The sequence below is a fragment of the Tasmannia lanceolata genome, unplaced genomic scaffold (assembly GCF_043159265.1).
Source record: "Tasmannia lanceolata isolate RefF3 unplaced genomic scaffold, GAP_Taslan_0.1 ptg000012l, whole genome shotgun sequence".
NCBI classification, from domain to species: domain Eukaryota; kingdom Viridiplantae; phylum Streptophyta; class Magnoliopsida; order Canellales; family Winteraceae; genus Tasmannia; species Tasmannia lanceolata.
Genome location: NW_027518689.1, coordinates 43,277,413 through 43,292,265, shown reverse-complemented (window position 1 = coordinate 43,292,265; position 14,853 = coordinate 43,277,413). Strand labels below are relative to the sequence as shown.

Below are 14,853 nucleotides of genomic sequence, written 5' to 3'. Positions count from 1 at the left end.
AAAATTACCTCTAAAAACCACATAATAAGATTTGGATAAAATGAAATCTCTTCTCTTGCAACATTCCTCTCCTTCCTCGTGATGCAAGTGATTAAGAGGGAAGAAGAAGTAAGTAGAACACAACACAATAACACAATCAAGAGAAGGAAACAGGAGCAAGGCTCAACCAAATTGATACGTTATCAATAAACAACATAAGTTTGTCATCCTCAACTCCATTTATACAACACATTTTATAGGATTCTTCCATAAGAATCTCCCTCTCGTCAACATTAACTACTAACATACAACTTACTAGACTCACTTAAAGATATAGGACAGTTGTAGAAATACAACTTACTCGACATACCTAATGAAACACAACTTAATAGGACTAATAAAAAGGGCACTTGTAGAAAAAATCTTCCAAGCATTTATTTAAAAACAACCTTGGGCACTTCACCTAAGCCACCAACGCATCACATGCCTGCCAAGTTGGACTGCATCACGTCATGACATTCAGATTCAATGCCATAGTGGAGCCCATCGAAGTGTCTGAGCCCGCCATCACCCGCTGTCCTGTAAATTGGATAAGCCTATCTCCATCTGCATACCAAACACAGCTCATTTACAGTAAACTTAAATCCAACAATGAACTTTGAGCCCAACCTTTGAATCCGAACATCTGAAGGAAACTCCATATAGAATGTGGATCAGTAGTATCTCAAACATTTATCAGGAACCCAAACTAGCACATTCAGAGTGTTCTTAACATCACTTTAGTGTACTATCAGGAAAAGAACCCTTATGACTAGTTTGTTTTCAATACCCACACTAGAGATGTTCCTAAGAGGTTGAATATCATGCATTTTTTAGGCCATAATTAAGGTTGCAACCTGGATCAACCCGACCCGTAAATAGCCCGGGTCGGGTTCAGAAATCATGGGTCTTGGGTTGGGTCGGTTTATAATCTCTTGTCGGGTCGGGTTTATAGAAAAAATACCTGAAACCCAACCTGACTCTTATGCAGACATTAAATTTCTTAAGCATCTCTTGAATGACATGACACATTATTTTACAATATATTGATATAATTGTTTTCATTGAGGTGATCAGGTTATTTGTGGTGTGAAAAAGAAATTTCCTTCTTAAATCTATACCCTTAATGACCAAAAATCTATTTGCTATTTTCTACAATCTTTAAAATTACTTGCTGTCCTAAGCAAAAACATTTAAAACCCGACCCAAGAAACTATTTCCAGTAGGGTCGGGTTTATGAATCTCGGGTTTCCCAGATAAAGCTCACCCCACCCAAACCGACATAATTTCTAGCATAGGGTAGGGGGTCTGGAAAACCGTACCAATAATGTACGCAGGTAAATTTAGAAAGCTTGTTAAACCCCTCATGAGGTTCTACACATAGTCCTCATAATGTGGTCCATGGTTAAAAACTTAAAATACCCCATCTTTCAAAAATATGTTTAAATTTCCTAAACCCTAAACCCTCTCTTACGCATAAAATGCGACAAATGATTTGGTGTCCAGAACAAGAATTTCGTAAAAAGCTCACTCAAGTAAACGCATCAGGCACACAAGACTGAAGGCCCTTAAAGGAGAAAACTGATCTTATTTCTCGAAGGTAAATTGCATAAACAGAAACTGAGTAGCTAATTGCCCTTTTTGAATTGAAAATAATCAACCATAAAACTATCATGAAATTAACAAATGGGGATGCATGACACCTATACGCAGTAGATTTCAACACATCTTAATGAATGGAAGAGTGGAAAACTTACAGTATTAAGCATGATAGGTGTTTTCCTTGTCACTTTGGATCAGCTCCAAGTCCCTCTTTGGCGTTGGAAGGATCAATATATCTCCAAATGACCCCCAAACTGCTACCCATGATGTTCATAATAACTGCAGACATGCCAGCTGGCAGAGCGACCAATGGTGAGGTGAAATGAGAGGTTGCCAACACCACACCCAAGGATGAGTTCTGCATTCCAACCTGTTCATAGTTAAAGAGGTCAGTCATATGTGCATGCAATCTATGTCACAAATATCTCCGATAATTTTAAAATATTGCATTTTTATAACGACATTTTGATAAAACGACAAAATCCTGAAATAATCCTGAGATTTTAAAAATATAGTGATATTTTTATTTTATATTTTTTCTTAAAATTTATATATATTTTTAAATAATTTTATTTTTGTCGTTTTTCCCCATATAAACCTAAAACAATGAAAAAAAGTAATATGTCCCAATATTTTTCCACGCTGAGAAATTCCAGAGAACAATATTTGGTCTGCCCAAGAAATGGATCAAATCTAAACTTGTTGGAGTAACAGCATTAATCTTTTTCTTTTTTCTTTTTGATTGAAGATAACCCCACGTGGAATATTACACGCTCGAGTATTTGTTGTTCTTTATATGATCAAATCAAAGAATACCCAGCACAGCGTGCCATCATAATACGATGAGGCGCACGCATATCCCATCCACCATTGACTACTCTACACTGTCTATACGGTGCATCCCCACACCCCAAAAATCACTTTGATGAGGAAACATATCACACCTGTGAGAAAACTGCAATTGAGGCGACTTTGTGATTAAATATGATCCGGATGTTCACAAGCTCCACAATAGAGATGCCATATCCTGAGAATCACCATATAAGACGAACCCAACCATCCAACCAAAGAACTTGAATGTTGATCCCAATCATCTGAGCCAATTGAACAGTTAGGATTGTCCAATTGCAATATTTCTTCGGCTATGGCATCTCCATGGTCAGTTCCACTGAGCGAATGATCCAAATCATGTTGGTGTCATGTCAAAAGTGGAAAATGCAATTGTGCTTAGATTCTCACCTTATATACACGCACATGTGGGGGAAAGAGAGAGGAGCAAAAAAGATTTAAAGGTTCTGAACTTATGATGAACCGGCTCTAATGTTGGATAAAAAGCCAGGGATAATTACCATTAAAAAATAACAGAAAATTAGTATACCAGACACTTTTAACATTTTGGTTTGGTTGATACCATGTTTATAGCCAGTAAAAATATTAAATGTTGGTTCAGACTTCAGAAATTCATATTTATAGTCCGGATCTACACTGAATATGATAACTCAAACTAGAATAAGATCTTAATATTTAGATCAGCAATACCTCAATTGAAATTGCCCGTCGCTGTTTTTCTCTGAACCCACAAATGGCTGCTGATAAATACCTGAACATGAAAGCTTCTTCAAATCATTCATTGGCATCTTCTGAACAATCCAAATGTATCAATTAGAACATTTAGAACTTTTAATCCTACTATCCATGATAGGCAGTTTATTGAAAATATAGATTCATGTTAAAATAAGCATTAAATCAGTATATTAACCAAGATAATCAAACCTATCCACATATGTGAAATTCTCAGAAAATAACATCTACATTAAGTTATGAAGAAATAGAAAATTCGGTTGGCTGCAAATGCTTCTTAGGCTCAAATGTTCATCAGAAAATTCGGTTGCATGATCTCCAAGAGGGAAGGTCTTAAGGCACTTGCAACTGAGTGCCAGACCTGCCAGCATGTGCTATGAATGTGGTGGATGGAAGCCTCAAATGTTCTACATATATCTATTTATCTAGTATCTCATCACTTTTGGGGCCAAAATACAAGGCTGCCTACCATATTTGCTCTCTCTCTCTCTCTCTCTCTCTCTCACACACACACACACACACACGATGACATTGTATCACTTTTCAACTTGACTGGACCTGGAAAATACTAGGAAGCTCTGATACCTGCAAGAAGCGTGAGTTCCCCTGTCTAATCCAAGTTCGATATCTGTTCAATGGGTTGGGCCAACTGCCAACATCCAAGGTTGCCTACAACATTTGTTCAAACACCTGATGGCATTGAAGGTTTCACCTTTAACCACAACTGGACCTGAAAAAATACCAGTAGAATGCTTTGATGCCTATAGCAGAAGAGTGAGTCCTTAGTTAGGACCCTGAAAAGACTAACTTTACTCGAATCTGCCTGTCTTGAAAGCTCTACTTCTTTTACCTGCCGGAACTAGATTTCGAGAACTAGAGTGAAATCTAAGCTTAAGGGAACTCGATAGTGGAGGTTTCCATCTTTCAATATTAGTCTTCCTTCTCTTGTCTCCCAACTACGATTTTGAGAAAATCCAAGATTCTAAAATCCGTGTATCCAAACGGCCATAAGTTATAGGGAAAGAATTAGAAACAATCATCCTTTCCCTATCAGAGCCTGATTCACGATTTCATTTGTCATGCCGTCAGCAAGATGAGGGATGAGCAAGTAGCAGGTCTCTGAACTTGAGTAGATATCCCAAACGTGTGAAATGTTGTTGGTGAATCTCCACGGGACATTACTTTGCCCTGAGACCAATGAGACAACGCGGGCAGAACATCCCTCTACCCAAATCTGCCTCCCCAAGTAATTTAATAGGAGCTTTAATCCCAAGAAGGGCACTCATTTCAACTTCGTTTGAATCAGCGAAGCCAGTGGGACCAGAAAAGTAGAAAATAATGTCTCACAATCCGTTTCCGAGGAAACCCCCAATGCCGGTTGGGCCCTGATAACGTCCAGAACTTCCATCAAAGTTCGGCAGTTAAGCTTCACCGAATTGGGAGGAGGAACACATCTCACATACTCCTTAGATGGAACAAACTTGCCACAGGCTATCTTGAGGGTGTCGGATATGGAGAAGGTCCAATTGGGGGACAGCACTTTAGCTCAAAGGATGATATACAATTTGGTATTTAGGATGTGAATAAATAAAATTCGGTATTTACGATAAGGGCTCCGATGTTTGTCTTGTTGTCATTGAAGATCCTTGCATTCTGCTCCTTCTAGATGCCCCACATAACAACAAATGAGGTTGTGGGTCATAATATCTTCCCTCTTTTGCCAAGCTTCCTAATCTGCCAGCTTCTAATAAGCTCACCCATAGATGAAGGGAACACCCATGCAATTCAAAGCTCTTGAGAATGCGGTCAGCGGCAAAAGTTAGTAGAGATGGACCAAGAAAGGTGTTTGAACTTTCAAGAAGGATTTGATCAAGAATTTACTGTTAGTCCCGTATCCAGAACCTCATCATTCATCGTCATTATAAATAAAAAAGTGTCTGAGGCTTACAATATAGAAAAAAAAGAGAAGCGAACAAGAAAGTTCTAAAAACCTAAACAAAAATTTAAACTAAAATACTTTTTAATGACTTAACAAACTTGTTCCCCGCTTTAAATTATTGTAATACAGATGTCATCTTATATGGATTCTTCAGAGTGGGCTACATACCCGTGTTGGACACGTTTCGGATTCCACTACTTTAGGATTCTCTGCAACGCTTCTAGATCTCTTTTATCTATTTTTTCTAAATATTAGTAAAACAGATTTACAAGTATCACATATTTCAAGTTTTATCCATTTTAATAGTAAGTTTTTATATGAAAATAAAACATCATATTTACTTAGCCTACTAAAATTTTCAATGCCTGTGTCAGATTCCAACACTCGTACCTGTACTCATGCAACATAGCTCTGTTACACTAGACGACGTAGATACAAAGTAACCTTCTTTCCTTCAATGCAGCTTAGCTGTCGCAGTAGAGCTAAAATTTCAAAGAGGAATGAAATCACTAGAGCTAACAGCCACCACAACACAAAACCATACTAATGTACAGATTCCTTCAATAAGGGTCCTGAGGCTATAATGTGGTTCATTTTAAAACTCTGTCTTTGAAGACGAATATCATTTCTTTTGTTATGAATATGACCCTGTTCTAAACATACGAATCATAACATAAAATAAGACACATAAGAAATTGCATGTGAAGTAAAATGCATGCAATAATGCAAGCAATTATGAATTTAAAGCATTAAAAAGAGACAGGGGAGGTCATACCCCAGAAAGAAACCCGCGAAATGCAATAAAAAAACAGACAGTATTATAGCCCCCAAGTCTCCCGAGAAGTTGTGTTGGATTGCAGTAAGTGGAGCTAGATCAGAGTCCACTCGTGCACTAGCCATTAATGATTTGAGACGAACGGCATTTTCTGAGAACACACTGAGAAACAGAAATTTTTCATAGTTACCCATTGAGAAAAGTAGCAGTGAAAAGAAACCAAATACAATCAAAACCCAACCTGCTCGCAAGCAATGACGAAGCTAATACTGCAAGAAGAGGAGCAAAAGGCGTAAAAAGTTTGACAGCGGATGGAAATGTGCTCTGCATGTAAGAACCCAACAGAATAGGAGCAACAACCACCTGTAACAGAGACGTTTAAGATCCTCTCCCCCAATAAAAGTGAGATTGTAAGCATATGTGAATTGGTAGATTTGACCTGCAGTGTACTGATGGAAAGCTTGATAGCATCCACAGGGACATAAGTTCCAGCGAAAATTTTGGTCAAGAGTGGAGTCAATAGTACCGCACCTAGAGTGGTGCACAAGGTCATAACGATGGATAGTGGCACATCCCCTTGAGCAATTAAGGTCACCTGTAACACTATTTCACAGGAACAGATAAATGAATGGGAAATGATGGAAATTTGACTTGTAAACAAACATGAAAGGAAGAGGGTGGCAGCGGGTTCTGGCTTCAAAAAACAAAAAACAAAAAACAAAAAACAACTGATTCTCTATCACTTTTGGCAGTCCAATTTCAGTTTTAGCAAATTGCTAGAACGAACCGTGGCAATGTTCAAATAAACATCACATGTATATAATGCTGAATAGTTCTACTTAAATCTACATAATGGATATGTGGATTCGTTAACTTAGCAAATCAGGGGAACTCATGGACTATATGCACAAACTCATTAAGTAACTATATCATGGTAAGCCATCCTTAGATGCATTGTCCCCTATTATTCAATGTGGCCTCCCATAAAGAAGTGAGTGTGGCTGCATTGCTCGGTAGAAATAACAATAGGGCAAGTTGGGATTTTAGGTTCAGAAGGAACATTTTTTTTTGGCTCAGGAGTAACATTTTTTATCCGGAGTTGGAAGACGTCGCAGCCTTTCTTGATAGAATCAACTCAATTTACATCAGTCGGAAGTTGGACAGTGCCTGTGTGTGCCCTCTCCATCTAGGTTAGTTTGGAAAATTAAATCCATGTTGAGAGTTGATGCCTTCTGCTGGTCAGCATGTCTACATAAAATCCCCATGACTGATCGCCTTCGTAAGTGCATAAGTTAGTTGTCAATCATTGTACACTCTACATTTCTGATGTTGATTCTGTCAACCGACTCCTCATCCATTGCCAATTTTCACGTGAGTAATGGTCCTTTATCTTTGGTCTCTTCGGAGCGTATTGAGTTCCCATAGAGAGCATCAGAGTACTTTTGTTCCTCTCAAACTGATTTACCTCTTCTTGCATAACTACCATCCAAAATTCATCCTTTTCAGCTTCATGTATGGATTTAGGCTCAATCTAGGATAAGAAGACTAGGTTTGCACATAAGTTCAATTTCTCTCATTTGAAAGAGAGAAAAGGAAAGTTTTCACAGGCAAATCGAAAGGTGTGGATGGTATTCGGCGACAAATATTCGCTATCAGGGTTTAGTGGGATTCAATCCTCTCCCTATTTAGTAGAGGTGATCACAACGAGAAGAATTCACACGGTGGGCCTCAAGCCCATGTGGACCCCTCCATCTCTTAGGAGGTTAACTGGGAACTTTGATCGCCGGAGTTTGGGCAACCCTAGTCTGACTGGCATTGGAGGAATGTTTAGGAATGCCCAAAGCGAGGTTTTATGGATCTTCTTGGGTCCATTAGGTAAGATGGAGCTATACAGGCAGAGGTCACACACTCTTAAGTGGAATTCAAGAAACTTAGAGGGACCAGTTATAGCAGTTGATCATTGAGGGAAACTCCCTCCATGTGGTCAGATGGGTGTGAGGGATCGCATTTCCCTTGGCAATTTGCAGATGCCATTTGAAGAGATTATGGACACATTAGAGGGGATGTATTTAAAGATAAGATATGTGTGGCGCCCAAAAGACTAGGAGGCGGATTTGCTTGCACAGGCGGAGGTCAGTATAGAGGAATTCCAATTATTTGAATTTTTACCGCGTTGAGGAGTTATATCAGGTGATTTCCTTTAGGGGCTTCTGAGTTGTATCTTTTGCTTTGATCCTGTTTATTGTACTCCGCCTCTTGACCACCTCGGTCATCAGGTTTTTCATTAGTATAATGTTTTTTGAAAGATGAGATTTTAATGCTAAATGATTTGAGTACAATTCAAAAAAAAAAAAAAACTAAAGCATGGAAAAGGCATATGGGCATGAAAGGCCGAGTATCTTACCACATTGGATGCAGTACCACCAGGGCAACAAGCAAGCAAAATCAATCCAACTGAGAGAGATGGCGAAAGCCCAAGGCATTTGCTAATTATCGCTCCTAAAGTTGGCATAATAGTATACTGAGCAGCACACCCAAACAATATCTGCTCAAAATAGCAAAAATAAATATATAAGAAACCAACACATCAGAGAAATTCAATATAATAGAAGATAGATCCTTTTTTTCCCTTCCATAAGGATATCTATTGAAAACAACCTGAATACCCAAAAAGACTAGAATTGAGCTTCATTCCTCACAAGTATTTAAAATGCTTATCTCTATATAAAAAGTGCTTAAAACTCACATTGTTCTGGAAAGGAAAATTGATTATCTATTCTACTCCCCAAAATAATCCTAGAAAATAAACCCTAATTTTTCCGAAACCGCTTCGGTTGCAGCAAAATCACAGTTCAATGGTTCCTTTGCAAAGATCAAAACATAAGCATGTTAAATGCTCAGAAAAAACAAATGGCAATGAATTTCCTAAAATGAAAAACTAAAGCAATCCTTCCAATTAATCTAAAATCAACTAAAACACCCAAACTGCCTCAATCTCCTTTAATCAGATTCCATCAAAAATTCAAATCAAATTGTAAAAGATATCAGGAGTCTTTCAAGGTCCCAGAACTCAAAAAGAAAAAAAAAAATTAAACCCAACCATAACCCAACTGACATCCAACCATTAGGTTTAGGGTTTAAGATATCAGGAGTCTTTTAAGTCCTCAGAACTCTTCAGAAAAATCAAAAGAACACTCCCCTCTATTTTTCTTTTCCTTTTTTTTTTGACTTACTGCGAGAGGTCTCTGCATGAACAAACTATAGAGGTCTTTTAGCTCCAAAGTCAACCCCATTGCTAGCATTATAAACCCTAGAGAGAAGCTATACGAAGTGGGCCCTCTCTTCACAAACCATGAGAAAGTAGAAGGTTTTACACATGCAACAAACCCTCCAACAGCCATATAGACAGGATAGAGGCTTGCTAGCGTGCCTAACATATTTTCCCATCTGGGTTTGTCTGCAGGAAGCTCTTCATTGCTTCTTTGAAGAGATTTAATGGAAAGGAGCCTCGGATGTGGAGAAAGAGTGGGTTTTCTGGCTCTGGGAGTGGGAAATCTAAGGTGGGTTTTTGGGCAAGAAAGCAAAGGATGGAGAACGAGAGAGACAGACATGATTTCTTGAAAAGATGGTTTTGAATGAAGGACCGGTTAGGCTTAAAATTGTAACAGATACGGCTGATCTGGCGGGCCCAAGGGGCTGAACTGAAGTAACTGAAGTCACAAGAGCGCGCGCAAGAGAAGACCAACCCGGAGTCGCGCTCCTGACGGGCCCTTCGACACTCAAGTCAGTATGAGCAGAAGTGCAGAGCCAAAATTTTAAGGGTGGTGGTTCAGAAGCTATTACCCCTGTTATGAGCCTTGAAAGGCCTTTTATAGAGGGGGACCTGGGGTGGATGGATTACCTATCCCAGGACAGGTGTCGGCCCTTTTGTGGGTTTAGGTTTACTTGCTCTTGGCAGATTTTCCAGACTGCCCCTGGGCAGGTGTTGAGTTCATGGTGGGCCCTTCTGGGACACGTGTCGACAGCTCATTAGTTGTTATTTTTCATACCCCATCAGTTCCCCCCAGTTCTCCACGTCATTATAGTGATTTGGGGAAGTGCGAGGAGTTTTGTTCCCGAACGGTAGAGCGAGCCGGTGTTCGGGATGGCTCGATGAAATGACGTAAGAGGTTCGGCTGGAACTGACTGGCCAAGCCGTCTGTCCGGCCTGGGACGACCAGAAGTTGAAGTGTAAAATCTGTCCGGCCAAGCCGTCTGTCCAGCCTGTGACGACCAGAGGTTGAAGTATAAAATCTGTTCGGCCAAGCCGTCTGTCCAGCCTGTGACGGCCAGAGGTTGAAGTGTAAACTCTGTCCGGCCAAGCCGTCTGTCTGGCCAGAAGTTGAAGTGTAAAATCTGTCAGGCCAAGCCGTCTGTCCGGCCTGGGACGGCTAGAGGTTGAAGTGTAAAATTTGTCGGGCCTAGGACGGCCAGAAGTTGAAGTGTAAAATCTGTCCGGCCAAGCCATCTGTCCGACCTGGGAAGGCCAGAGGTTGAAGGGTAAAATCTGTCCGGCCAAGCCGTCTGTCCAGCCTGGGATGGCCAGAAGTTGAAGTGTAAAATCTGTCCAGCCTGTGACGGCCAGAGGTTGAAGTGTAAAATCTGTCCGGCTAAGCCGTCTGTCCGGCCTGGGACAGACACATTTTGTCGTTTAGCGAATGCGTCATATTCTGGCCGGCTTGGGACGGACACATTTTTGTCGTTTAGCGAATGCATCCTATTCTGGCCGGCTTTGGATAGACACATTTTTGTCGTCTAGCGAATGCGTCGTATTCTGGCCGGCTTGGGACAGACACATTTTTGTCATCTAGCGAATGCGTCATATTCTGGCCGGCTCGGGACGGACACATTTTCTAGACAGGCACAATCGCTTAGAAGGTATCCTGAACTCAAGCACTTCATTGGACAACCCTTGACCCCTTGGAGATTTTTCCCGCATCCATATCGTACGCGCGTAGTCTATACGTGCGCATTTACTCATGCCCTTGCCTCGAAGTGTGTGTCCTTCATTAATGAGGGACACGTGGCATCATCTGGTTCACGAATGTGAACCGCCTTCAACCTCAAGGCTATAAAATGAGGTTTTCACCTTTCATTTTTTTCACTTTTACTTTCACTTTTCACTCTGCCTTCTCTGCCTGTTCGGCTCGGGTTGCTTGTGGTTGTGGTCGTCTGCGAATTAGGAGCATTTATCTTCAGACCGGTAATCTTCTATCAGCGCGTCTTTATTTGATTCTTTTCCTGCGTCCCCTATGTCTGGTAGTACCTCTAGCTCTGAGTCCGGTTCTGGGTCGTCTTCACGAGAGTCCGCGTCCTCGGGCAGTTTGGCATCTAGTTCGTCGGAGAGGACCCAAACAAATCCGCCCGGGGTTCCCGGCCCGTATATGGCGAGTCCTAGTGTTAGTGTAGAGGTCGTAGATAGTGGGGACGAGGTGATTTTGGATCTGAATACCACCCCGCCCTCGACGGATAGTTACTTCCGGGCAGAGGTGAGTGTGGGTAGTGATGCTGCCGAAGCGTCCACCACATTCCTTCCGGGCCGGGCTGTCGAGGTCACTGCTAGGGCTCGGATGGACGCCGATCCCAAATATAATATTCAGGCTCTTTACGAGGAGAATATCCTTGATGAGTCCAGACTAGGGGACATTAGAGATAGGTATTGTATTCCCCAAAGGTTCAGGCTGAGGGCCGCGATAGAGGGAGATAGGGCCTGCAACGACAGTACCGACGTCTGTATATTTGATGAGTCGTTAAGAGCCGGGCTCAGGTTTCCTTTGCATCCATTCTTTGCCGCAGTCCTTCGATATTACGGCCTGGCTCCTGCTCAGGTCGCGCCGAACTCATGGAGGACGCTGGTCGGGTTCATATACCTCGTCCAGGGCCGGCTCCAAAGGAGCTTGTCCATACCGTTGTTTCGGATGTGTGCGCACCTGAAGAGGCATAAGGATGGAGGTTGGATTTACATCAGCCAACGCCCTGAGGTGAAAATGATTACCGGCATTCCATCCTCCACACACCTATGGAAGAACAAGTTCTTCTATGTCGAGGACGACGAGCCCATTGAGCCCTGACCGGTTCCATTGAAGTGGGACACCCCAGATACACTCGTGCTGAGCCGCAAGCTGCTCTTGGAGGGCGAGGATATGAGAACGTTTGCTCTAGTTTACGAGGAGTTGCATCGGGAGGGCCTGATTCATTGTGCGGACTTTTCTAGGGAAGAGGTCCTGGTCGGGCCTGGCATTAGTACTGTGATCCCGGCACGTATGTTGCTAGTCTTGCTTTTGAGCTCATCTTTTTTTTCTTTGTCTCTGACCGGTTTTTGTTTGTCCTGTTGAATTTCAGAAATGCAGACGCAGTCAAAGCTGGAGAAAGTGAGGCAGGGGGCCTTCGGTAGGGGCCAGGGCCAGCAGGACCAGAAGAGGAAAGCCCCTGAGATTTCAAGTCCCGCGCCGACTAAGGACGCACCGCCCCCCAAGGGCAAGCCCACAGTGAAGTTGGTCGGCTCCTACGGCCGAGGAGCGGGGAGCTCTAAGTCAGGGGACGCAGCTACTGGAGCCCGCCCTACTCCCGCGAGGTTCAGGGACAATGTCTTTCAGCCTAACTGGGTCGTTCAGAAGAGCGACACCGGCTTGGGTGATACCCGGGTGGTTATGGAGATCGTCACCAAAGGCCTACTGAACAAGGACCAGCTCCGGGTTTTGAACGAGCCCCCAGATGCGGCCGATGAGGCCATTTTCTCCTCGCTTTATCAGATCGGATTGTATTATCACGACTTCCGCGAGAAGAGTCGGAAGTTCTCCGCCACGATTACTCAGTCCGAGGAGGAGAACGGCAAGCCGATGCAGGAGGCTGTCGAGCTCCATAGGTCCATCAGGGAGAGGGACGAGGAGATAAAGAGGCTTAAGGCAGAGATGGCCGCCCAGAAGCAGAAGGCTACCGAAGCCCTCAATGCACAGAGGGAGAGAGCCTGGGAGAGGCATATAGGGGCCGTGGCAGAGGCCGAGCAGAAGAAAGAGGACGAACTCATCAGTTTGTCCACCGAATCCTACAAGCTGGGATTCATGGATTGCCTTGAGCAGGTCAAGGGATCCAACCCGAATGTCGCTCTGACGGGCATCGTCCTTCCCGATCCGCGGGTGGTCAGGGATGATGACGAGCAGGACGCCCCTGCAGTAGCCGACGCCCCAGGGGGTGGGGGTCACGGGGTGTCTTGAGCTTACCACTTTTCCCTCGGCATCGTCACACAATTTTCTTTGTAGTGGCCCTTGGAGGCCCCACTTTTTGTAATGGTCCTTGGAGACCCAACTTTTTGTAATGGCCCTTGAGGCCCAACTTTTTATGAATAGAGGTTACATTTTGCTGTCTACTGTTTCCGCTTGTGCGCCTTTGACTAGTATCGATTAATTCAACACTGTGCCGTTGTTTTAGGGAACTGGGTTTCTGAGACGGTTTTGTTTTTCTGCCCGGGCCCGTTCCTGACCAGGAATTCGCTCCCGGTCTTTGTGGAGACGAGCTGGGACGAACCAAGCAGCGAGTACCCAAGTTTTAGTGAACTGGGTTTCTGAGACAGTTAGGTTTTTCTGCCCGGGCCCGTTCCTGACCAGGAATGCGCTCCCAATCTTTGTGGAGATGAGCCGGGGCGAATCAAGCAGCGAGTACCCAAGTTTTAGTGAACTAGGTTTCTGAGACGGTTTGGTTTTTCTGCCCGGGCCCGTTCCTGACCAGGAGTGCGCTCCCAGTTTTTGTGGAGACGAGCCGGGGCGAACCAAGCAGCGAGTACCCAAGTTTTAGTGAATTGGGTTTCTGAGATGGTTTGGTTTTTCTGCCCGGGCCCGTTCCTGACCAGGAGTGCGCTTCCGGTCTTTGTGGAGACAAGCCGAGGCGAACCAAGCAGCGAGTACCCAAGTTTTAGTGAACTGGGTTTCTGAGATGGTTTGGTTTTTCTGCCCGGGCCCATTCCTGACCAGGAGTGGGCTCCCGGTCTTTGTGGAGACGAGCCGGGGTGAACCAAGCAACGAGTACCGAAGTTTTAGTGAACTGAGTTTCTGAGACGGTTTAGTTTTTCTGCCCGGGTCCGTTCCTGACCAGGAGTGCTCTCCCGGTCTTTGTGGAGACGAGCCGGGGTGAACCAAGTAGCGAGTACCCAAGTTTTAGTGAACTGGGTTTCTGAGATGGAGTGCTCGGAGATTTACAAAGAAACAATATCCTCTTTATCATTCACATTCGGGCGTACTCACAACAACATTGGTTTTTGCGCCAAGCGGCCGGCTATTGATAGTATTTTCGGAGGTTCTTTGAATTCCAGGCGTGGGGTAGTTGGTGCTCCCCAAGTGTCTCCAGCTTGTAACTCCCCTGGCGAATTATATCTTTCACTCGGTACGGCCCCTCCCAGGTCGGGGAGAGTTTGCCTACCTTCTTCGGCTGTGAGATAGCAGCCTTTCTCAGGACTAGGTCCCCTGCTCGGAATTCCTTTGGGTGTATCTTCAGGTCGTGATAGTTGGACACTTTCTGTTTGTAGGCCGCGACCCTGATTCGAGATTCTTCTCGGGCTTCCTCTAGCAAGTCGAGGTTTGCGCGGAGCCCATCTCCATTGATCTGCTCATTGAAGTTGATGACTCTGGGAGACGGGACGCCAACATCGACGGGTATTACGGCCTCAGTTCCGAAGGACAAGTTAAATGGCGATTCCCCCATCGCGGTGCGTGGGGTGGTACGATACGTCCATAGGACGTGATAAAGCTCGTCCGCTCATCGGCCTGCCTTTTCGTCCAGCCTCTTTTTGATCCCTTGGAGTAGGATTCTGTTCGTTACTTCAGTCTGCCCATTCGTCTGAGGGTGCGCCATAGAAGTAAATCTCTGTTCGATCTTCAAGTCGGAGCAGAATTTTTGAAAGTTTCGG

The 14,853-nt window shown here is 43.7% G+C and overlaps 2 protein-coding genes across 4 annotated transcripts; both read right to left on the bottom strand.

Annotated features, from left to right (window-relative positions):
* Positions 1-162: 162 nt before the first annotated feature.
* On the bottom strand, positions 163-9,557 carry LOC143888306 (putative sodium/metabolite cotransporter BASS2, chloroplastic). Of its 3 annotated transcripts, none has more exons than XM_077392679.1 (8): positions 9,149-9,557; positions 8,320-8,460; positions 6,355-6,510; positions 6,157-6,278; positions 5,916-6,077; positions 3,160-3,220; positions 1,776-1,990; positions 163-585 (listed from the first exon to the last, which is right to left on the bottom strand). In XM_077392679.1, the coding sequence occupies exons 1-7, from the start codon at positions 9,524-9,526 to the stop codon at positions 1,805-1,807; spliced, it is 1,206 nt and encodes a 401-aa protein (XP_077248794.1). In that variant the 5' UTR covers positions 9,527-9,557; the 3' UTR covers positions 163-585; positions 1,776-1,804. The 3 variants fall into 3 exon arrangements, 2 of the variants coding, with proteins under 2 accessions (XP_077248794.1, XP_077248795.1); XM_077392680.1 differs by having other exon boundaries at positions 6,157-6,239; XR_013254529.1 differs by lacking the exon at positions 163-585 and having other exon boundaries at positions 1,965-1,990; positions 3,160-3,260.
* Positions 9,558-14,222: 4,665 nt separating this feature from the next.
* Positions 14,223-14,648, bottom strand: LOC143888835 (uncharacterized). Its single transcript, XM_077393231.1, has one exon. The coding sequence runs from the start codon at positions 14,646-14,648 to the stop codon at positions 14,223-14,225; it is 426 nt and encodes a 141-aa protein (XP_077249346.1).
* Between the last annotated feature and the right edge of the window lie 205 nt (positions 14,649-14,853).

Coding starts and splice junctions, on each gene's coding strand:
- LOC143888306 (XM_077392679.1), bottom strand. CDS start 9,526: ATGTCTGTCTCTCTCGTTCTCCATCCTTTGCTTTCTTGCCCAAAAACC. Junction 6,078..6,156: donor TCGTCATTGCTTGCGAGCAG/GTTGGGTTTTGA, acceptor TCTGTTTCTCAG/TGTGTTCTCAGAAAATGCCG. Junction 1,991..3,159: donor GACGGGCAATTTCAATTGAG/GTATTGCTGATC, acceptor AACTATGAACAG/GTTGGAATGCAGAACTCATC.
- LOC143888835 (XM_077393231.1), bottom strand. CDS start 14,648: ATGGGGGAATCGCCATTTAACTTGTCCTTCGGAACTGAGGCCGTAATA.